At 35.2% G+C, this 25419-nt stretch overlaps 1 protein-coding gene across 1 annotated transcript in view; it reads right to left on the reverse strand.

Annotated features, from left to right (window-relative positions):
• MTREX (Mtr4 exosome RNA helicase) overlaps window positions 1-25419 on the reverse strand; it is a 116257-nt gene that overhangs the window by 51565 nt on the left and 39273 nt on the right. The window contains exons 9-16 of the mRNA XM_023625667.2: window positions 22965-23063; window positions 22397-22499; window positions 20540-20671; window positions 19129-19208; window positions 17497-17607; window positions 15528-15629; window positions 14281-14406; window positions 5684-5834 (exon numbers count right to left, since the gene is read on the reverse strand). Coding sequence (XP_023481435.1) covers window positions 5684-5834; window positions 14281-14406; window positions 15528-15629; window positions 17497-17607; window positions 19129-19208; window positions 20540-20671; window positions 22397-22499; window positions 22965-23063 — 904 coding nt within the window. The remainder of the gene's footprint in view (window positions 1-5683; window positions 5835-14280; window positions 14407-15527; window positions 15630-17496; window positions 17608-19128; window positions 19209-20539; window positions 20672-22396; window positions 22500-22964; window positions 23064-25419) is intronic.

Genomic DNA, 25419 nt, shown 5'->3' on the forward strand with positions numbered 1-25419 from the left:
AACAATATTTCCATTGTACTTATCCCTGGTCAGATCTGACATGGAATATATGATTTATCTCTGGGCACCACATTTTAAGAGAGACACATCTAGACATTTAAAAAAGGACTGAAGGAGATTGAAATATTATCAGGGATGTGGGAGGAGACCCAGAGTTTGTAGAGCGTTCCCTCCTCCTCAAAGCCTATCTATTTTGATTGATTGATTGATTATTTTAGTGACACTAGAGTCAGATGCTGCCAAAAACTCTGTTGGAAGTACTAAGACATGTTCTTTGGATTTTTTTTCCTTTCTTTTTACTTCTAACTTCTAGTGTTTTGGACTCTCTTGGGCATTTGGTATCATCCTGGTTTTTTCAAATGAACTGCATCACTTCTTAGAGGAATTGTATTCCATTCATTGAAGACTAGAAGGCTACTCTTACCACATATTATGGCAGTAAACATTACCAGAAAAAGAAACAAAAAACCAGAAAAGAATATTTGAAAGACTAAAGGCAAGAAGAAGTTACATGAGAAGGAAAACTATACACTGAAATGCTAATCCTGTTGCCCCACCTAAAGTTACAAAGCAACACTGCTTGCAGGAATCAGTGGACCACTAAGCACTGACTAGAGCTGTTGATGAGAGATGATAGACAAAGAAATCTGGTTGGATGCTTAAATATTGCCCCTATCTTCTATTCCAAGTCACTTCAGTACTCAGACTACTCAACTAAAGAATCAAAAGTTTGAGAGACATTTTTAAGGAGTCACATGTATTTTGTATCTAGGGCTCTAACTACGGCTGTACACCACTCCCAAAAGTTAGAAAGTGTAGGTGCAGTCTGCTTTTTCTCCAAATTAAGGATCACATCTCTTGCAAACCAATCAAAGAGCAGACGAACCTCAGTATAAGAAGCTGGTTTCACAGCAGTGCGCCACCACAGGAAAGCCTCAGTATCTTAGGAGACAGCATGTGAGATATGGCCATAAACTCTTAATAGAGTTTGCAACTAATTTCCTCCTTTTGAGAGAGAAGGGAGGTGGTGGTTCCAAAAATGTATTCTTATCCTACAATATGTGCAATAGATACAGACCTTTGGATGATGGGAAAATGGACTGCTTCTCCCAGTATCCAGTAAATTTTGCAATAGGTTAAAATTTAAATGGCTTTACTGATCTATGGCAATACTATCAGTAACTAAAACAAGCACTTACTGAGCATTTAACACAAATTATCTCATTTAATTTTCATGAATTGGATGAACTAGATATTATCCCAATTGCATAAAAGAGCAAACTAAGGATAAGGTAGTCTTGATTCAAACCCATGTCTAACTCCACAGCTCTTGCTATTAACCATGGCATTACCTATTAATGAAACTAAACAAAAAGAGTAAAATTAAGACAGCATTTTTCTTTCCAGGAAAGGAACAGTGAAATTCTGGAAATTTTACTGTTATGGCTCACTGGAAAATCTACTGTGTATTCAGTAAATCAAAATGAAAAACATCTCATGTATGCCAGTCATCTAAGTTCATTATAAAAAATAAAGCATTGTATTTGTAGAATACAGATTAATTCTCTATTTCCAAAGACAATAGTCTACATTTTAATTTTGATATATTTAAGGTGGTAAAAATAATACAAGGTCTCTTGAAAAGGTAGTATCAACAGCAAAAGGAATTATACTCTTCCAAGTAATAAGTGAAATGGGAATAAACTTCATTCAAGATGTACTCTATATCTTAAAAGCACACAGGATAGCCCCAAAAATTTGGTCACACCACTCAGCCCGGCAAACTGGACTAAAGATGTTGTAATTCCCTCATCAGTTATCTCATTCATCACTTAAATTCCTACCTCTTCCATTAAAAAGTCTGTTATGCTTTGATATTTAGTTTATTGGTTTCAAAATATTAGAAAAACAGGCCTTGCCCCTTTTGAAAACAGAGGTAGGGAAATGCAGGGATAATTCAATCATGAGAAGATTCAAGTGTATTGTGGTAACACCAGGGATCAGACTATGTCACTCACAATCCTTTTAATAGTTAAGTCAGTTACACCCACACTGAAAACAATAGCAACAACAGCTGGGGCTTGGGGAGATAGAGGACAGGGATGGAGAAATAGTGGTAACATTTAAGTTCATAGAGTGGGTAGCAGAACCTTGGTCAAAGTCATACTGAACAAACTGAGCCTAGCTAGAAGTTATAAAAAAGGCTTTAAATAAATGGGAAAATACTCAGAGTTCTCCCTCTATCTCCCACTGTATCTTGGATATTTCCTATGAAATTACAAATGAATAATATAAGTGAAGTTTAAAAAGTAATTTACGAGGGGTGAAGGGGCATACTTATATGGTATATGACAAATAATAATGTACCACTGAAATCTCACTATGTTGTAAGCTATTAGGACCACAATAAAAAAAAAATTGATATTGCAGAGAGAGACAGAAAGAAAAGTAATTTACTTATTGTTGGAAGATACCATTTTTACAAAGAAGGGGGGCGGGAAGCAATGGTAGGTGCACCAACGTGCACCCTACTGCTCTTGATTATTTAGTCTCAAAACCAGTCTAACTGCTGGCTGTGTGTGTATGCATAATTATTCTAGTCATGCAAGACATAGTGATAACTGCCTATAAGGAATATTTTAAAGTTTATTTCTTTTTATTTAAAGTATTAAGCTGATTTGTAACCTTGTACTTGTTTCTTCTTTTTTCAAAAGATTGGCACCTGAGCCAACATCTGTTGCCAATCTTTTTTCTTTCTTTCTTCTTCTCCCCAAAGCCCTCTGTACATAGTTGTATATTCTAGTTGTAGGTCCTTCTGGTTGTGCTATGTGGGACTGCCTTGGCATGGCTTGATGAGTGGTGCTAGGTCCGTGCCCAGGATCTGAACCAGTGAAACCCTGGGCCGTTGAAGCGGAGTATGTGAACTCAACCACTAGGCCACCGGGCCGGCCCCCCTTATACTTGTTTCAATGACAGCATCTGAAATTTATATAAGTAATGAATTTCCTTCTTTAGTACCAATCTGATTTCAACCCCATCTTACTCCAAATCTAAATCCATACTAAAATACTGTTGATATTTTTAAATTCTAATTTTTTTTTTTGCAGGAAAAGAACGAATTTATAGCTCCTTTAAAAATATGGTTCTCTGAGACTAGAATCATTATCTCCTTTCTCTTTGCTACTGCTGTAGTTTATCACCAAGATAAATGGCATTAAATACTTCACAAGAAAATAATAAAATGTAGTGTGACCTGAAATTATACATGTGTGACTAATTTTATAAGGTGTGTTTTAAAAATTCAACAGCTTTGCTTGTGGAAATTTAAGTAAACGTTAAGTCTTAAAATCAGCTAACTCAAGTTTTTAAAATCACCTTTTCCTTGTTTTTTTTTTTCAGTCAGAGAAGTTACTACTTCTATTCTCACATTAAAAAGGGATGACCCATGCCTTAATAAAAATAGCACAGCACGGCTTAGGAGTACAAGATTCCAATCTCAATTCTGGCATCAATAAATGTGTAATCTTAGAGACACTGACAACATCTGTAGGCCTTTTTTTAAATCTGTTAAATGACGCCAAAGTTCCTTTCAGCTCTGTAGTTTGTAATGAAGAAGCCTCTCTTAATTAAGAGCTGAGAAATCGAGGAAAGAAGAAATAATTACTATCTATCATCCAGGTAAGGGTAAAAAAAGAGAGAGAGAGAATTTAACTCACTTCCATATACTACGACTTTCTCATTTTCAAAAGGCACATTACTATACTTCATTTACTTTTGGCTATATAAAAACTGAGTGGAGGGGCTGGCTCCATGGCTGAGTGGTTAAGTTCGTGCGTTCCGCTGCAGGCGGCCCAGTGTTTCGTTGGTTCGAATCCTGGGCACGGACATGGCACTGCTCATCAAATCACGCTGAGGCAGCATCCCACATGCCACAACTAGAAGGACCCACAATGAAGAATATACAACTATGTACCGGGGGGCTTTGGGGAGAAAAAGGAAAAAAAAAAAAAAAAAAAAAAACTGAGTGGAATGCCCTATCCATCATGCCCTATCCTATCTATCATGATAGAAAGGTATCTCAAACTTGCCATTATTGTTAAATAAACCATAGTACATCTACAAAGTAAAAATATCATGCAGTCATTACAAATCATACTTTCAAAAGATACTTGAAATTAAGTTTTAAAAAGCCAGAATTAGTGAGTTAGTGAATGTAAAGCATTTAACACAAGGCTGTGCATAGGTAAATATTTAACAAATGATACCAGTTATAAATATCATCATTACTATTACAGAAACTGCATATTTGATTCTGCCTTAAAAAAAAACCCAGCACATTGGGGCTGGCTTGGTGGTGTAGTGGTTAAGTTTGCATGCTCTGCCTCAGTGGCCTGGGGTTCATGGGTTTGGATCCTGGGTGCAGACCTACACACAGCTCATCAAGTCATGCTGCGGTGGCATACCACATACAAAATAGAGGAAGACTGGCATAGAAGTTAGCTCAGAGACAATCTTCCTCAAGCAAAAAGAGGAAGAATGGCAACAGATCTTAGCTCAGGGCCAATCCTCCTCACCAAAGGAAAAAAAAAAAGAGTATATGTACGAGAAAGAAAAATGATAGAAGAACTACAAAGTATTAAACAGTGGTTGTGTGGCTATCTCTGTGTGAGATCACAAATGATTTTAAATTTCCTCTGTATCTTTTGCTGAATTTCCAGGTTGGTCTTTCCCTTTACAATGACTATGCATTGCTTTTATAAGATTTGCCCAAACCAGTATTTTATTTTTATTTTTTTAATTAATTAACTTTTTTAAAGATTGGCACCTGAGCTAACATCCTGTTGTCAATCTTTTTTTTTTCTCTTCTTCTCTCCAGAGCCCCCCAGTACATAGTTGTATATTCTAGTTGCAGGTCCTTCTAGTTGTGCTATGTGGGATGCTGCCCCAGCATGGATTGATGAGCAGTGCTAGGTCCGCACCCAGGATCCGAACCAGTGAAACCCTGGGCCGCCAAAGCAGAGCACATGAACTTAACCACTCAGCCACGGGGCTGGCCCCCAACCCAGTATTTTAAATCTTTGCCTCTATTATGAATTTTAATCAGCTCTGTATGATGATCAGCCACAATATCCTCTAAGATAAGGATAAATACATAATTCTACTTGAATGTAGTTACCATAGAACACTTACTTTGTGGACTTTAGAAAGTATTATCTTAATATTAGGAGCTAGAAATTCTAAAAAAGCTGAACTTAAATCCAAGTTAAAGTATTATGTTTCCTTAATCATTCATAAACTTATGCTATGGTACTCTTTTATAATGACAAAATGGGAAGAGCAAAACTAATATATACATGCTTCTTACAGATCAAATTTTAATATACCAGGCTTTTTGTTTTATCATTATTGATAAACATGAGTTATCATGTAGTACATCTATAACAATAAATTATACTAAATTTGAATCAACTGTAGAAAGGTGTGCTGTCGGGGTTTTCTTACTTTCACTTGAAAATGTCCTAGTTGTTTACAATGAGCAGACTGTAGTTCTTACTTCACTGTATGTAACGACCAAGATTTGGCTTATCAGATAAAAACAATGGCAAAAGCAGCAATAATGCAGTGATCTTGCTATTTAGTATCCTAGCTAAAGGAGGCTCTGTTACGGTTATTTTATACTTACTTTCTACTACTCCTGGAATGGCTCTATAGTGCTGAAACTGGTAGAAGGATTTTTCCAACATGTACTCTGGATTAATTTCTTCTACACGTAGTAAGTTCAAAACCATGTTGTAGGTCAAATGAAAAGCACTATTTAGAGGATCAGCTGATCCCTAAGACAGAAAAAAAATGTTAATATTGTAGGTTTTTCAAATAAATTTACACAAATATTTTTAACCTGTTAAATTGCTTAATAATTTAGTCTATGTTAAAAAATACTATACAAATATATTAATTTCTTTCCTTTAGAGGACCAATACAAAATGACAAAACTGTTCATCTCTGGGGAATTGAAGAGAAAAAAATTACTAAATAGGATAGTAGTAGTTAAAATACTATCTGCAAGTATGTTTAGCTCTCTATCTTCTAGGCACTTGACAGGATTATACATTTTGCCCCCACAGTGGTTGGGGGAATTAAGCTGTGGTGATGTATTACTTCCAAGCCAAGCATTTAATTGCCAGTATGAAAAGCTATCTTCTCCCTTTTGGCACAGTGACTGACAACGTTCAAGATGGTGGTTTCTCTATCAGCTTGCATTCCTAAACAGTAACAATGAACAGAACCTCCCCTATAAACCTGCAGTGAACAGGTAAGAGAAATAAACTTGTAAGTTACTGAGATTTAAGTTTGTTACTGTAGCATGACCTAACCTGTGCTGACGGAGCACACTAAATTTATTTCAGAATGATACTGAGATAAAAATTAGTATCTGAAACTCTCAGCTTCCTGGAATGACATAAAACTGCTAGTGCTTCCCCCAAATTTGCAGACCATTCTTTATCTACACTTTGAAGATTCCTCTTTCTTCTCCTAACTCTGGCTATTACCAAAGAAGGGCCAGGCTAATGATCTGGCAGAAAAAGCATTTGTCTACAATAATGTGACCTTAACTTGAAATAAGATTTATATCCAAAATACTTCTTTGAGTTCTAAACTTTTCCTTCAGCAATGTGTGTTCAGGAACTTTTTTTAAGGATTATTCTTCCTAAGAATAATCATGTAGTTATGTGGGAGAATGACCAAATTCTTGGGAGATGCATGCTGAAATATTTAGAAGTAAAATGTCACAAAACATGCTACATATTTCTAAATGGCATAGAAAAATACACAAATACTCTTACAGTAGCTGACTGAGGTCCATAGGCCAACTTTATTGCATTCAGAATTTTAAATGTATGCATATAGGATTTTATGAGGAGAACTTTCACCAGTCTCAAATGGTGGTACTTAAAAACCAAAAAATCAAGGCCTCTCACCCTAGGGGGATAGTTAGTTAAGTCCCTAAAACCTTGATTTTTATCCAGTTTCCTTGAAATAGGGCCAAAGGCAGATGTGAAGTCAGTAGGAAAAGCACATTCTTGGGGAAGAGAGTAATTAAACTTCAGCTACTTCATAATTTTGCAAACAGACAAAGACCTTATTTTTCTGTTGTTTTTCTATTATTTCCCCCTTGAAGAAATTCTGGGGCTTTAATGTTGCAAATGTTTATTTCCAACTTCAAGCTTTGTTACTATATCCTCAACTGCTGTAGAACACACCTATCTGACTTCTCAGTCACCTGAAACTCAACATAGCATTTTGACATCGTATCCAAGTGAGCCCAGAATAGTCCCAATTTATACCTACTATACTAATGCAATTATTAATAGTCTTCTTTTTCACTCTTACAGTATCCTAATTTGGGTGCTAAATAATACAGTTATACTATCTAAAATGAAATTTATCTCTCTTGCTCTTTCTCATTCCTGAGTTTCCCTCTTGCATAGATTAATGGTTAGCGAGATTACTCATTTAAGTTCCAATTTTAGAGTTCTCTGTTTCTTTCTTCTGCTTTATCCGTTTCTTTTATTTTAGTCACTCAACTGTTGCAGATTATTTCCTTAATACATTTTAAGATTAGTTCTTTTGTTTCTTTACACTGCCATCACCCTAGTTCAAAGTTTCATCAAATCTTATCTAGATTACTACAACTATCATCCTTACTAATCTGGTTTCAATTTCCCTTCCAATTTATTTGGCATGCTGCTGCCAGACATGCTGAAATATTTCACTGAAATATGATATCCTATTAAGAAATAATAAATCACTACTTAACATCTCTGTAGACCCTGAAATTTAGTAGGTCGTACCAAATTTTATTTTCTTCCCACGAAATAGAATGGAAAATATCATGACGTCTCGCCAAAAAAAAAGGGTAAATATGTAAGGTGACGGATGTGTCAATTAATTAACTTGATGATGAGAATCATTTCAAAATGTATATATATATATCAAATCATCACTTGAAATAAAATTACAATTTTATTTGTCAATTATACTTCAAAAAGTTGAAAAAATAATGCATTGTGATAGAAGTGTGTTGTTTTAAGAAACTTTTATTTCAGATACACACACACACATCCATACACAGAAGTAAAGTGCACTGGACATAATGTAATGAACTGTTTCATTTGATAAGGATTGGGGTAAAAAAGTTTGAAAAATATTAAGGTTCAGGTCCAAATACCCAATTTAGCAATCAAGGTAATAAACTCACCTGTCTCATCCATAAGTATCCATACATCTCCTTTGATCTAGTAAAACTAAGGAACACAAATGCGTGTTAACTCTTGATTCTAAAGCCCCTTCTCTTTTCTGAAATGGCTTTCTTGTTAGCGCTGGAAATCAAATTGCAACTTCCACCCCTGCTTTATACCTTGAGGGCTTGCCTCAGGCTCTATTTCCTGCATAAAGCCTTAAATCACGATCACCTAACCTAGAATTACCTCAAATCTCCCTAAACCAGAGTTATCAGAATAATCTATATTCTGGCATCTAGCTGTATATTGCGTCTTGTTCACTTTTTGTTCTATGTATACAGGTAGTCTCAGTTTAAAAATGGTCACCATCTACTTAGGACGTAGCACGTGCAAATCACTGTACTAAGTAAGCACTTTAATAAACTTTCAATTCACAATACTCCTAACAAAACAGATTCTGTCCTCATTTTAAATAAGAAACAGGTTACAAGAGGTGAAGATGCTTGCCCAGGCTAAATAGTTAGGAGGTAAAACTTAGGACTCTCTGGGCTAAACCCCTCCCAAAGGGCAAATACAAATTGCAACTTAGTTTACAGCCCTGTCTTTTCAATACTCGCATTAATAAAATCATAGGAACCCTCAAATGTTGGTCAAGTAATTCTCTACTTTTTATGTATTTAACTTGATCAGTCAACTTATAAAATTCTTAAATAATATATCAACAAATAGCCTAATAAAAGGGTCTACCCAAAATTTAACTGGAACAAGACAGGTAGCCAATGATAAGTAAAGACTTTAAACTAGCTTCATTCTAGACAAACTCTGAAAGATTCTTTCAGTTGTCAAATTGCTCAATGAAAAGATGTTAAGATTGAGAAAGCCAAACATCAATGCTAATTCTTTTTTTTTATGATTGGCCCTGGGCTAACATCTATTGCCAATCTTTTTTTTTTCTTCTTCTTCTCCCCAAAGTCCCCCAGTACACAGTTGTACATTCTAATTCTACTATGTGGGACACCGTCTCAGCATGACTTCATGAGTGGTGCTAGGTCCGTACCCAGGATCCGAATCTGTGAAACCCTGGGCAGCTGAAGCCGCTAAAGCAGATCGCACCAACCTAGCCACTAGGCCACAGGGCTGGCCCCACAACATCAATTTTCTAAGTAGTTTTTGTAATATTACCTTTTGTATGTTATTCTACTTCTAATGCTCTCTTACATTTCAGAATATATAGTTCACTCAGGTAAGTAGTTTAAAAAATTGCCAGTCTAAATATTTTTACATTTTGAACCATAGTGGTAGAAGACAGAATAAAACAAATAAATGTGGGTCTTCTTATTCTCCAAAAAATGTCCATAAGTAGTTATCTTGAGTACCTCAGAGAACTAACCTTAAGGGAATAGGTATGGTCTTTCTGAAGTTCCAAAGACTTCAAATAACCAGTAAGGTCAAAATTATTTTTCCTTCAAATCAGTTTAATTCTCCTTATCCATTAACAATGTGGTTCATTGTTCAAATGAACACACAACTGACTAGGAGCAGAAAGCCTGTATAGTCTCCTAGAATTAGCACTTTATGTACTGTAAGAAACTAGTATGTTTATTTCATCATTTTAGAAATTATAGAAATAGCTTTGTTTTGATAAAATCAATAAGGACATTTACTCAAAGTACTGTGATATTTTTACATTCTTTTGAAAATATGGACACTATATTGGAATGCTTATTTCTTCTGTTTATACTGAAGAAATTCAGAGTATCTCTTTACTGGAAAATAAAAGAAGCCTTCACAAGTCTTTCTGGAGACTGTTAAACACACACTTTCCATCTGACTCAACTTTTCATTTGGGCCAACATTATAATGAATTGATTTTTTTTTTAGTTCATATCAAGTATTTCAAAAGAACAAACTGCTGTCCTATGTCAAATTTTGTTTGAGCTCACAGTTGAAAAATCTGTCCTTAAGGAATGGATGCGAAAGTATTAAACAAAAAGAGGATACTGTTACAACAGCAGGGTTGGAAAAGTTTAATAGGTTTCTATACTGCTCCTCAGAAAACTAGTCAAGCCAAAAAGCAAAGGAAAGAAATTATTAAAGTATTTTAAATTCAAGATCACCAAATTATTTACATGCACAAATATGTAAATGTGTGTATTTTTGTACTGAGATATTGAAAATCACTACAAATAATCTTCAGCCAACAATCAATGAACACATGTATTTTACCATCTTTCTGGCTAAGACTACTTAACCCAATAATAGGAAAAATGATTAAATATGACAAACATCTGAATTTTATTAATGTACAAAGTATACTAAATATTTTTATATTCAATGTGACTGAATAAGCTGTGTATTTTAATTTTTACTTGAGAAAATAACTTTATTCTTTCTATTCATTAAAGTCCTATTACTTAAGAGTGAATCTCAATCATTTTTGCTTAAAATAAAACAGACCTGACATTATAATGAATTGATTTTCTTAGTTCATATGCTATATTAAGTATATCAAAAGAACAAACTGTTGTCACACCAAATTCTGTTCAAGCCAGTAACTGAAAAATCTATTTGTATGAAGTACTGAGCTGCAGTAACAGATGGTGGACAGGAGCATGGACTCTGAAGCCAGGCTGCCTGAGTTCAAAAGCAGGATTTGCCTTTTAACAACAACACGACTTTGGAAAAATTATCTAATCTCTGCATGCATTACTTATTTATAAAATGGGGATAACAGTAATCATTTGCTTATATAATTGCAGTATTATCAATAAACAGGTACTACATCCTTTCAACCTGTCAAATGATATAGTATTCAAAGTGAAAGTTACCACTTCACACTCCGTAGGAAGGTTATAAATCAAAAGGATAGATAATAACAAGTGTTGACTAGAATGCAGAGAAGCTCGAACCCTCATAACATTCCTGGTGGGAACGTAAAATGGTACAGCTGCTGAGGAAAAACAGCCTGGCAGGTTATAAAAAGTTAAACAAAAAATTACTGTATGAGCCAGCAATTTCACTCATAGGTATACACCTAAGAGAAATAAAAACATGTTCACATAGAAACTTGTAAACACATGCTCATAGCAGCATTATTCACAACAGCCAAAAAGTGAAAACAACCCAAATGTCATCCACCTACTGATGAATGGATAAATAAAATGTGATATATCCATACAACAGAGCATTATTCGCCAATAAAAAGGAATGAAGTACTGACAGAAGTTACAATATGGATGAACCTTGAAAACATACTAAATGAAAGAAGCCAGATGCAAAAGGTCACATATGGTATGAGTCTGTTCATGAGAAATTTCCAGAACAGGGAAATCTATAGAAACAGAAAGTAGACTAGTGAATTGCCTAGGGTTTGGGGGAAGGGGAAACAGCTTGGGAGGAAATGGAGAGTGACTGTTAATGGATACAAAGTTGCTTTTTGGGTTGATGAAAATGTTCTAACATTGATTGCAGTGAGGGTGGCAAAACTCTGTGAATATATTAAAAACCATGAAAATGGATGAACTGTATGATATGTGAATTACGTATATCAATAAAGCTGTTTTAAAAAGTTAATTTTAGAATTAATGTACAATTGAAATTTCACAAGATTGTAACCTATCAATAACTCAATTAAAAAAAAAAAGTTAATTTTAGAAATGATAGAGAAATTAGAACCCTTGCACACTGCTGGCAGGAATGCAAAATGGCACAGCCACTATGGAAGTTTCTCAAAAAATTAATAGAACTACCATATGATCCAGTAACCCCACTTCTGGGTGTTTACCCAAAAGGACTGAAATCAAGATATGGAACAGATATTAGCCGCTCCCATGTTCAATGCAGTACTATTTACAATAGCCAAGATGTGCAAACAATCTAAATGTCCATTGACTGATGAATGGATATAGTTAAGTGTGGTATATACATACAATGGAATAATATTCAGCCTTAAAAAAGAAGAAAATTCTGCAATATGCAACAATACGGATTAACTTTGAGGACATTATGCTAGGTAAAATAAGCCAGTCACAGAAAGACAAATACTACATGATTCCACTTATATGAGGTATCTAAAATAGTCAAATGCATTGAATCAGAGAGTGACATGGTGGTTGCCAGAAACTGGGAGGAGACATAAAGGGGGAGTTACTAATCACAAGGCATAAAGTTTCAGTCGAGCAAGATAAATAAGCTATAGAGATCTGTTCTACAACACTGTACCTACAGTTAACAAAAACATATTTTACAACTTAATTTGTTAAGAGAGTAGATCTCATGTTAAGTGTTGTTTCCATAATAAATTTTTTCTTTTTTCCTTTTAGGAAGACTACCCCTGAGTTAACATCTGCTGTCAATCTTCCTCTTTTTGCTGAGGAAAACTGGCTGAGCTAATATCCATGCCCATCTTCCTCTATTTCATATGTGGGACGCCTAGCACAGCATGGCTTGCCAAGTGGTGCCATGTCCGCACCCGGGATCCAAACTGGCGAACCCCGGGCCGCCAAAGTGGAACGTGTGCACTTAACTGCTGTGGCACTGGGCTGGCCGCCATAATAAAATTAAAAAAAAAATTTTTTTAAATGTCATGAAAGATGATAAAACTTCACACTTAAAGGGTAATAAAGCCAGAAATGTCAAATAAGTGGAATGAAAAATCTACACTAAAGGAACCAGAAGCTGTCATTAAAATTTCACCTCCTACAATTTGGCAACCTGATTCAATTGTTCCCATATACAGAGTACAAGAAAAATAGTGTTTACCATATCTGGCACAATCTAAAGAAAAGAATACAAATATAAATTTTCAGTCTTGTTTCACTTTCCTTACATGAAGAACTAAACTTATATGAATGCTTAAAAATAGGTTTCCAAGTACTAATCTCTAAAACTGAAAATAAGACACTATATGATTCCTATGTACATGTACAGACAAGCTTCACCTTCACTCATATAAAAACATACACCTTGACCTATTTTTGCTTCGGCATACCAGGCTACCCACAATCGTATCTCAAATTCTCCATGCAGTTCCCAAGTCTTAGAAGTTGAGCACAGTCTATTTCAGAAATACTGACCTAGGCATGTCTTAACATGTTTTGAAGCTTTAAGTAGCTAATAAGCTAGAAGTTAATTTTACATTAATTAATGTTACGTTTCCTATCTTATTAATAGTTTTCTCTAGGGATTCATTTAATAACTTCCTACTACATGAGAAGGAGAAGGAAAGCAACCAGGTCTTTGAGAAGATTTTCAAAACAAAACAAAAATAAAAATCTTAGACAATCCAAAACACAAATACTAGCAAGCAAAATGAACAGATTAATTGGAAATAAAGCTTAAAACTTTAAATTATTATTGAGATATTTATAATCCATCAATAGGATGAATTAGAATGGTAGATTGTAGAATTAATTTATTAAGCTATCTGGGCTTGCAAAGGTAGAGGAAGATAACTGCCCAAAACACTATTATCATGTAGCCTACTTCCTCTTTTGATAGGTGAGGAGCAATCTGTGCAGTGAAGGGGGCAGAGGTATCTCAAACTTAAAGGGCAAAGTAAACATTTCTGCCCTCCCTGGGGATCTTCCCATCCCTTCCAATCACATGAGTTGCTCTTTGCCTATAAGAACAGAAAGTAGGGTACAGGGCCGGCGCCGAGGCCGACTGGTTAAGTTCGTGCGGTCTGCTTCGGCGGCCCAGGGTTCGGATCCTGGGCGCAGACATGGCACTGCTCATTAGGCCACGTTGAGGCGGCATCCCACATGCCACAACTAGAAGGACCCACAACTAAAAAAAATATACAACTATGTACTTGGGGGATTTGGGGAGAAAAAGCAGGGGGAAAAAAAAGAAAGTAGGGTAGAAAATATCAGCACTCTAAGCAGTGACCCTCTTCTACCTCCCCAGGCTCAGACAGTTTAGTAAATTAGCTCAGCTACTTAGAAAGGTATCTGAATGGACAAAACTAATTTCGAGGCGGCTCCTGATACATGTTTCTCAAATTCCTGATGAAGGCACAGAAGCTTAACTCAGTTACCTTAAGCAGTTGTTTTCCAATCGTTGGGCTCATCTTTTCATCCACCATAAGAATTACAATCCCTCTATCATCCATTCCCCTCCTTCCAGCACGACCGGACATCTGAATGTATTCACCAGAGGAAATCTGAAAGAACATAATTAGAAATTCGAATTTTAGGAGCAAACCTCATAAAACACATTTTCTTAAAATTTATCTTATCAGAAATACACAAGCACAAGTTATACATTCCAAGGAAGGAAACATGATTAAAAATACGAACTTTTAGTAGGGTTTAAGAAAGAACATGAAAATGCAAAATGCTTAAGAATAAATTTTAGCTCCAAAATGAACAAATATGCCATAGCTACAGGGAAATATTGGCTAATTCTCTGACATAAAAAACATCTGTGAGCTAGATATTCTGGAAAACAGTCAAGTTTAAGAAAGCAATGACTCAAACTCTAAATATCAATTCTGATTTGATCATAATAAATTTTTTAAATTTGCAAAATGAGATTAATATAAAGTTAATTTATAAAAGCAAAATTCTCTCCTATATTCTCAGTATATGTCCGTGGAGTTCCGTAGAATCCACTCATCACTAAGAAAAACTGAGGGGAAAAAGGTTAGTATGCCTCCCATATAGACTCCTAGGGTGACACTGAACCACGAAAAGTTTTATCTGTAAGTCCATGTGTACTTTCCTCCTGTGGAAAGGTTCTAGAGGTTTCAGAGTCTCAAAAATATCTGACTCAAGAAGAGTTAAGAATCACTATGCTACAAGAAGGCATATAATCATACACCACTTAACGTCGGGGACACATTCTGAGAAATGCGTTAGGCAATTTTGTTGTTGTGTGAACACAATAGAGTATACCTATACACAACCTAGATGGTATAGCCTACCACATATCTAGGCTATATGGCCTTAATCTTATGGGACCACCACCATATACGAGGTCTGTCGTTGACTGAAACATTGTTATGCAGGCCATGACTGTACATTTAAAATGCTTTCAAGTGTTCATGAATCATCTGCACACTTATCCCTCATCACCAAACTCTTTCATCTAAAGAAGATCTTTTTACCTAAAGGATAGAAATATAAAGGATCTGAAGTTTAACCTTGATGAACTTGTACTAGCTCAGGTACAAGTTCTTGAGAATTCAGAACCGAAAATCTCAAAGACTACATGAGCCAAAATCACCTTAAGTAAAACAATTAAAGATAAAAGTTATTTCAATACATGAATTATTTTACTTACCCATCGGAAATCTTTCCCATCAAATTTTCGGGCATTTGTAAATAAAACAGTTCTAGCTGGCATGTTAATTCCCATGGCAAAAGTCTCTGTGGCAAATAAGGCCTAAATAAATGAATAATTATACAAGTAAACGTTTTTATGCCGAAAAACTAGTATTGTACTTTTCAAGTGTAAATAAACAAATCACTAATTTTTAAAATTAGTTGTTAATGACAGAATGCTACTCGTCAAATAGACAAATCATTAGACTGTAGAATATTTTTCTACACACGGTCACATTTCCTAGTTTTCACTGATGATGCAACAGTTTTAAAGACAGCTTTAGAATCTCCGAGGGAGATCAGAATCAGTGGCTCTTTAAGTTTACCTCTAAGATTTTACCAACAAACACTTTACTACACAAAAACTGTGTGTGTTTTAAGCACACAAAGGTATATGTACAAGTAAAGTCACTGACGTACTATTAAATAGATAATAAAGATAAAAATACTTTATTTCATCAACTCAACAGAATGGTATTCATCTGTTAGAAAGAACGAAGAGCTACGCATAAGATGAAATTGGATAACATTAGTAAAATCACTTTGTTTAAAAAATAAATCATGTATTATTTGTATGTATGCTAGTGAACGGCAATGATGAGAAATGAACGGCAATGACGGTCTTTTATTTTTTACTTTAGGTACAATTTTTTATTTGAATTTTACAACCCACAAGTATCACTTATATTTTTAAGAAAAGATTCTTTACAATGGGCCTCAGCAGGACTGAAAATTGGTTAAGTTCACGCGCTCTGCTTTGGTGGCCCAGAGTTCACAGATTCGGATGCTGCGTGTGGACCTATGCACCGCTCATCAAGCCACGCTGTGATGGTGTCCCACATACAAAACAGAGGAAGACTGCCACAGATGTTAGCTCAGTGACAATCTTCCTCAAGCAAAAAGAGGAAGACTGGCAACAGATGTTAGCTCAGGGCCAGTCTTCCTCACCAAAAAAAAAAGGGGGCCTCAGCAAAATATACAATCTAGAAGAGACTATGAATAGGGCCTTACCAGGACCCAAGTACAAATAGCGACCAAGTCTTTATCTAAAATCCCTCCAGCATATTCTTCAGGGTGAGTAAATCTCTTTTAAATATTCTATATAGTATTGGCATTCTCATGATAAATCTATAATCTGATTTTTAAACATAACATAATTTATGAGTCATATATAGGCTTAAGACTACATTTTAGAGATGTTTCCCATTTTTAATATCCCATTTCTGGGTATAGACATCAACATAATTTTAAAAATTAAATCAGACTCTCTTTGGTTTAATTTAGGACATCCTAAATAAATCTCTTTCACAAGTCTAATCAGCAATTCTCCTGGTCTGCTCTAAACTACTTCTTTACGTCTGTACATAGAAAGGAGTCTACCTATAGAATCAAGTGCAGGTCTGATAATTAAATAGCACCTCCTGCAAAATTCCACATTGTATCCAAGAGTGTCAGCATTTCTTAAGGATAGAAAAGCAAACAAATGATTTTTTACCTATGGCCCAAAATTTATAAAGTATAACACTATATAAAAATCAAGTTCACTACCTTAGTGATTTCATCTGATTAGTTAAAAAAAAATACAAAACCACCTATAAACAGTGTTCTTGACAATTTTCAAACTACTCACACAACAAAATTTTTTTTTTTGGGGGGTGAGGCAAATTCTCCCTGGGCTAACATCTGTTGCCAATACTCCTCCTTTTTTTCTTGAGGAAGGCTGTCCCTGAGCTAACATCTGTGCCAATCTTCCTCTATTTTGTGTGTGGGATGCCTCCACAGCATGGCTGATGACTGGAGTATGTCCACACCAGGGATCCGAACCTGTGAACCTGGGCTGCCAAAGTGAAGCACACAGAACTTTAACCACTTGGCTACAGGGCTGGCACCCACAACAAAATTTTAGAACCTAACAAATAAAATCATACCTTTATCAATCCTTCGGAAAAGAGAATTTCTATAGTTTCTTTCAAAATAGGAAGTAAACCACCATGGTGAATACCAATCCCACGCTTCAAAAGAGGAAGTACATGTTCAACCTGTAATTGGAATAACATTTATTTTACAATGATATGAGGAAAGGGAAGTTAAAAATGCTAAACTAACCAAAATAAGAAAAATGGGTAATAAAGAAAGAAAGCTGTTCAAAGAAATGTTATATAATCTTTGCAGAATAAAAGTAAAAACCAAACCCACATTCCCAGAGATTATTACACTCAAAACACAATATAATTTTGTCCTAGCTTTCTTTAATATGAAAAGCATGTTTTAAATAAACTACAAGCGTCTGGCTGCCTCATTCAAATTTTCCAGCATCACTTCATCTCCTCCAAAAAATTAAAAGTTATGAGGGGAAAGTTTGTATCTGCACAAAATAAACTTAAAAAATACAGGCCAACTCAAACCAAAAAGAAATAATTATAAAGCAGATTTAATATAAATATGTACTCCATTTAAAAACAAATGGATTACTGAAGAGTTCATTCTCAATAACACTATATCAAATGCCATTAAATATCACACTATTAGAAGTGTGCTAGGATAACAAAGATGTATAAAGACATGGCTTAGCCCTTAATTCAGCTAGAAAATTTACAAAAAAATGTTATAAATTAAATACTACTTTAAATAGCAAGAAACAGGGGCCTGCACGGTGGCACAGTGGTTAAGTGCGCGCACTCCGCTTTGGTGGCCAGGGGTTCACTGGTTTGGATCCCGGGTGTGGACGTGGCACCACTTGGCATGCCATGCTGTGGTAGGCATCCCACATATAAAGTAGAGGAAGATGGGCATAGATGTTAGCTCAGGGCCAGTCTTCCTCAGTGAAAAAGAGGAAGATTGGCAGCAGTTAGCTCAGGGCTAATTTTCCTCAAAAAAAAAAAAAAAAAGCAAGAAACATGCTACTGCAGTCTTATCATAAATCCCTTATAAATCAAAGCAATCACTTGTAAGCACAGCATGACCTCTCCATTTTTCTTTTCACAAAACAAAACTTTCACGTATTAGGTTGGACTAAAGAATTAGCTTTCAGGTTTGGATGCACATTAGAATCACCTGGGGAGCTTATGAAAGATTCTAATGACCAGGACACACACTAGACCAGTTAAATCAGAATCTTTGGGAGGGGCACACAGACATCAGTATATTTTACAACTCCCCAGGCAATTTCAATAGTCAAAGGAAAAAAAACCACTGTATTAAAGCAAAGTAGACATTAAATCCGTCATTAAACACATGATTTTCATTAGATATGCTCTACTGTTTTGTTTGGTAGACTTATAAATTACAAAATATAGAGCCTGAATACCAGCATTAAAAATTTTGTAGTATTAGGAAGAGGAACAGTAATTTCCAGACCACGCTAGCTTTCAAAGTTCCCTCAGGCAACAAATCTTTCCTTTTGTCACCTTTTCAGAAGTTTAAAACATAAGTCAAGTTATTACTGCAGTGCACAATGCAACATATTTACTGCAATGTGCAAATAGTAACCACCAAGAAATGCAAAGTGAATATATGCTATTTACTAATATCCATACTACTTAGGGACATCAAACACACACCTGAGGGAGCTTCTTATCTTCATCAGACAAGCAGTCAATTGCATTACTGAATACTTCTTCAACCATCTTCTTTTCTTCATCTAAGAGAGAAAATCCAAGGTACATAAATATCTAAATGAGTCAGCAATACAAAAACCTCACACAGTGCAAAGAATGAGAGTCTATAAAGAATAAAAATAAAGAGTCAATATTTAAGATAGTCAGAAGGGAAAGCAGACAAAAATTACTACATAATGGTTTAATAAAATTCGCTGCCTTTCAAAATATATCTAGCAGAGTTAATCCATGAATAAAAGTACTATCTTACCAAAATAGTAACAATAACTACACTAAGTGCTCTACATGCAACATTTAAATCTAACAATTACAGGACACAGGGATTAATATCCATTATTGAGGAAAGCGAGGCTTAGAAAAAATAATGGGCATTGCCATTAACTGTTGGATCAACAATTCCAAAGCCTATGCTCTTAACCATTATACTACCTTCTTATATAGTGTCTATTAAATAATAGGCAGTCAATAAATATTTGTTCAATGAATCAATATATAACCCTGCAACATTAAGCATATTCAGCACAGGTAGTTATAAACATTTCTAAGCAGAGCAATTCATGTAATCAAAACACAAGCTATTATTGGCTTGAAGAAGTAATGTGGGTATTATCTGTCATTTGTTACTTTTATCCATGGATAAGTAAAAATTAGCTTTGATATGCAAGTATAGTTCTGTGCCTTGATAAAGAAAACAATACAACTGAAATTTGATTTTGGATGATTGAAGACATTATTTACTTCTCACTGTACAGGATTACATATACAAAAGACTGAAATGAATGATGGTTTGGTTGGTATTTATCATGCTGCAATCTGTAGCCAGGCTGTGCAACTATCTAGCTGTGTGACTTTAAGTGAGTTACATTTATAGTTAATATATGAGAATCATTTATTAATTTGCTAGAAGTTATTTCACATTATTCAAAAATTATACCACAATTAGGTAAGGGCAGATCTTCCCAGTTTGGATTTCTAGAAGAATGGAGCACAGTACTTTCTATACAGAAGGTGGTCTGACTAAGAGATCTATCCTTAAGTAGCCAGAGAACTACAATAACTAAGGAGCTTATAGCAATGATGCATAAGAAGGTATGATTCTACTATTTCTCAGTGGCCTTCTTTGAATTTTACACAGTGCATGTACTTACACCTTCCAATAAAAGAAGACAGAAGAAAGGAAAGAAATGATAAATCAAGGGCCTCTTAAAGCTTTTACAAATGTGATGAGTACCTACCACTGTGCCTATGAGGGGAACCGCATATCCTAGTAGTACACAATAGACAATGTCTTACCAGAAATATATTTATACCCATTTTCACATAACATTAAAACTATACTGAAATGACACAGTACCTGTGTTGAAATCTAATTTGGTCATTTGAAGTGCATAGGCTTCACAATCTTTCTTACTAAAACTGAATATAATTACAGGTTGAAAATTTCTCTCCATAATCATCTTCACAATCTTGAACACATTTGATGGTCCTGTAAAAATAGTATATAAACCATACCCAAAAATTAACTCAATCATAGACGTAAACGTAAAAACTAAAACTACAAAACTCTTAAAAAATATACAGGAGTAAATCTTCATGATCTTGGGTTAGGCAGAACATTCTTAGATATGATACCAAAAGCACAAGCAAAAAATGAAACAGATAAATTTAATTTCATCAAAATTAAAAACTTTTATACTTCAAGATACACCAACAATAAAGTGAAAAGACAAGCCAAATGCACAGAATGGGAGAAAATACTTGCAAATCGCACATCTGATATGAGTCTTTATATATATCCAGAATATATAAAGTATTCTTAAAACTCAACAACAAAAAGACAATCTAACTTTTTCTTTTTTGCTGAAGAAGATTTGCCCTGAACTAACATGTGCTGCCAGTCCTCCTTTTTTTTCTTCAGGAACATTAGCCCTGAGCTAGTATCTGTGCCAATCCTCTTCTATTTTTTTGTATGTGGGACACGCCCACAGAGTGGCTGGTGAGTAGAATAGGTCCACACCTGGGATCCAAACCTGCAAATCCCGGGTCACTGAAGCGGAACATGAGGAACTTTAATTACTTGGCCACCAGGCTGGGCCCAGACAATCTAATTTTTAAACAGGCAAAGAATTTGAATAGATATTTCCTGAAAGAAGATAATACAATAGCCAATAGGCACATGAAAAGATACTCAACATCATTAGCCACTAGGGAAACATCATAAATCAACACCACACTGAGATACCACTTCATACTCATTAGGATGACTACAGCCAAATGTACAGAATACATACTAAGTACTGGTAAGGATATGGAGGAAATGGAAACCTCATACCCTTCTGATGGGAATGTGTAATGGTGCAGTCACTTTGGAAAATAATCTGGCAGTTATTCAAAAGGTTAACTATAAAATTACCATATGACTCAGCAATTTCACTCCTGGCTATATACTCAATAGAAAAGAAAACATACGTTCAGACAAACACTTGTACTACTCATAGGTTTTCAGCAGCATTATTCACAACAATCAGAAAGTGAAAACAATCCAAACGTCCATCAACTGAAAGGATAAATAAAATGTGGTGTAATCATACAATATAATGTTATTTGACTATAAAAGAGAACGAAGTACTGGCACATGCTGTAACACAGATGAAATTTGAAAACAAACTAAGTGAAAGAAGCCAGTGGCAAAAGACCACACATATTTTGATTCCATTTATATGAAACGTCCAGAAAAGGAAAACACAGACAGAAAGTAGATTAGTGATTGCCTAAGGCTGAAAGGGTTGGGGAAGAGGCTGGAGGAAAATAAGGAAAGACTGCTAATGGATACGGGGTTTCTTTTTGAGTGTTGAAAATGCTCTGGAATTAGTTGCATTAGTAGTTGTACTGCAAAGTAGTTGCACAACTTTGTGAATATACTAAGATCCACTGGAAATGGTGACTTTCATGGTATGTGAATTATATCTCAGTAAAAAAATTGTTGTGATGGCTGCATAAACTGTATACTTTAATGGGTGAACTGTATAGTATATGAATTATACCTCAATAAACGTCATATAAAAAAAAGAGTTCTACCTTTACTTATCCAATTTTATCATATACTATCTAGATCTTTATATACCTGCCTAAGTTAAACAAAATAACAAGAAATGCAATTTGAAAATACAATTTAAATGTAAAATTCTCTCAAAATAAAGTTCCAAATTACCTTTTGTTCCTCCTTTCCGCCCTTTCTGATCTCCTTTTGCCAAATCACCAGCATCTCGAAGTACTTGCATTGCAGTATTAAAATTATCTTCTCTAAAGTCACCCTGGAATCAGATATTTTTCTATGTAACTTCACTAATATTTAATCGAAATCTAAACATTTTTCATACCTCAAAACAAAGCCTACTCAAATAACAGAAACTCAATAATAATTACAACAAATGCACTAAAATAGTTCAAAAATGATGTGTGCTAAGAGCTAATAAAAGGTGATAAAGAGATGATAAAACCAGGAAAAGCAAGCATAAGATATGTGAAACATGTTAGGGTCCCCATTCTCCAGGCATTTTAAAATACTGGGAAAGGAAGGGAATCTAACTCATTCATAACAAAAACACAAGTCTTAAATATAATTTTTGAAATAAAAATACACACACACAAAAACAACTTTGGATAGTGAAACTATTTAGGAAAAGAAAAAGGATCTCTGCCATTCTTCCCTAGATTGAGACAGATATAAACAACAAAGTATGACATTATAGATATAGGAATGACAATTACTCCCTTACATTTTCATCAACCACAAGGTGCAGGCCATCTCCCCCTGCTGGAAAAATGTAGTGTTGCAATGGAGTAGGCCGATAATCTGTATAAATGACATGACAAGGCTGTAAAAAGAAGGAGAAATAATGAAAATATATATTTTATTACTTCAAAATAATGCTGTGTATTTGACCTACCTAAAAGACCATGGGGAAATAAACTTCTGAATTCAACATTTCAAAAAGGAAAATACTTTTAAAAATACTTAAAAAACCAGACAAAAGAAGAATATGGAAAAATTAGATCTATCAAATTATTCTACCATCTGTTCAATTTCACCAGTTCCACAACCAGGGCCAAATATGTGATTTGAGTTTCAATAATAATCTTGGATCCATACCCTAGACCTGTGATGCTGTAAAGAACACGCCTGTTTCTACAGAGCAGTAGTATGGTGACAGATAATGCCCCGAGGTAAAATAGGACTTTTCTGTCCCACAGAGGCTTTTCAAAGCCTTACTAAAGCAGTAGATTGACCTAGCTACTCCAGAAGATCCACTGGGTTTCTATCCTACAGAAGCAACAGGGATGTCACAAAAATGCCATCAGAGAGCTTATAAACAGATAAAAGTAAGTTTCTGAGGATACTGCTGTAGAGGAAAATTAAGGGGAGGAAAATAAAATGAAGAATAAATTTAATACACATAAACAAACGGTCTTATAAGGTCGTATCCCACTGTTAAACTGGACTAGAAATGCAAAAGGAAACACAGTCAAGTTTCACTATATTCACTTAAGAAAAATCAAATCATATGCTCAGGAGATGCCTAGCTTTTCCTTGGTACTGAGGTCTTAGAGGAAATTCTTTACTGTGTACTCACGGCTCTCTGTAAAAGTAAAAGCAGTAGTTTCAAAACCTGGCACATCGTCAGGATCAACCTGGATTCTCCTCAAAGTCAGAACTTTCAAAGGACCCCTCCCTGGAGCTGGGCGCCCCAGCCCAGCACTTGGGCACTGTCCTGCAGATCTCAGTGGGCTCAGAATACCCAGCTCTTGACTCCCACCCAATGGAAACAGGTGGAAGTGGCAATCAAATACTACCGCAATGCAGAGGCACAAATCCATGCCATATAGCAGTATGAAAAAATGTTAAATCTCCAGACCAGAAGGAAAATGACAACTGCCCAGAAATCAATCTTGAAGCCACAGAAATTTATAATCTAACTGACAGAGAATTAAAAATAGCTATCATTAAAAAACACAAGTTAAAAGAGAATGCTAGACAGTTCAACGAATTCAGGAGCAACTTCACAAGACATTGAAACTATAAAGAAGAACCAATCAGAAACATTGGAGATGAAAAATGCAATGGATGAGATCAAGCAGAATATGGATTCCCTGAACAACAGAGCTGGTATCATGGAGGAACGAGTCAGCAAAACCAAAGACAGAAATGTAGAAATGTTTTAGATGGATGAGAGAGAACTAAGACTAAAAAGAAATGAAGAAAGTTTCTGAGAAATATCTGTTTCAATTAGGAAATGCAACATAAGGACGACAGGTATTCAAGAGGGAGAAGAGAAGGAAGATGGAGCAAAAAGCTTGCTCAAACAAATAATACTGGAGAACTTCCCCAACCTGGGGAAAGAGATGGAAATCCACGAGAAGGACGCCAACAGATCTCTTAACTATATCAGTGTGAAAAGACCAACTGCAAGGCATATAGTAGTGAAGCCAACAAAAGTCAATGACAAAGAAAAAATACTTGGGGGAGCAAGATAGAAGAAAATAACTTACAAAGGAACCCCTATGAAGCTTTCAGTAGATTTCTCAGCAGAAACTTCATACACTACGAGAGTGGAATGATATATTCAAATATTTCAAAGACAAAAACCTTCAGCCAAGAATACTCTATCCAGTGAAAATATCCTTCAGGTATGACAGAGAAATAAAAACTTTCCCAGATAAACAAAAGCTAAGAGAGTTCATTGCCAAAGACTCCTCCTACAATAAATCCTCAAGAAGGCCCTCATACCTGGAAAAAAAAGGAAGAAAGGGGTTACAAAGCCCTGAGTAAGGACATAATACATAGACAAAATCAGAAAATTGTACCTATCCATCAGAACAGGTTAACAAATACTCAATTAAAACATTAAAGATAAAGGGAAGGAAAACACAAAAAACAAAGATAATCTTGTCATTTTAACCACAAACTCACAACACAAGATGGAATAAGGTATGACAAAAACAACTTAGGAGGAGAGGGCACAGGGACTGAATTGGCTTAGTCTATGGAAATAAGAGGTCATCATAAAATGGACTATGTCATCTACAAGATTTTGCATACAAACCTCATAGTAATCACTAAGCAAAAAAGTAGAACAGAGACACAAACAATAAACAAGGACAAAACTAAGAAAACCATCATCAAAAACTACCTAACCAAATTGGCAGTCCAAAATATACACGAAGAGAAACAAA

The sequence above is a fragment of the Equus caballus genome, chromosome 21 (genome assembly GCF_041296265.1).
Source record: "Equus caballus isolate H_3958 breed thoroughbred chromosome 21, TB-T2T, whole genome shotgun sequence".
Classification (NCBI taxonomy): domain Eukaryota; kingdom Metazoa; phylum Chordata; class Mammalia; order Perissodactyla; family Equidae; genus Equus; species Equus caballus.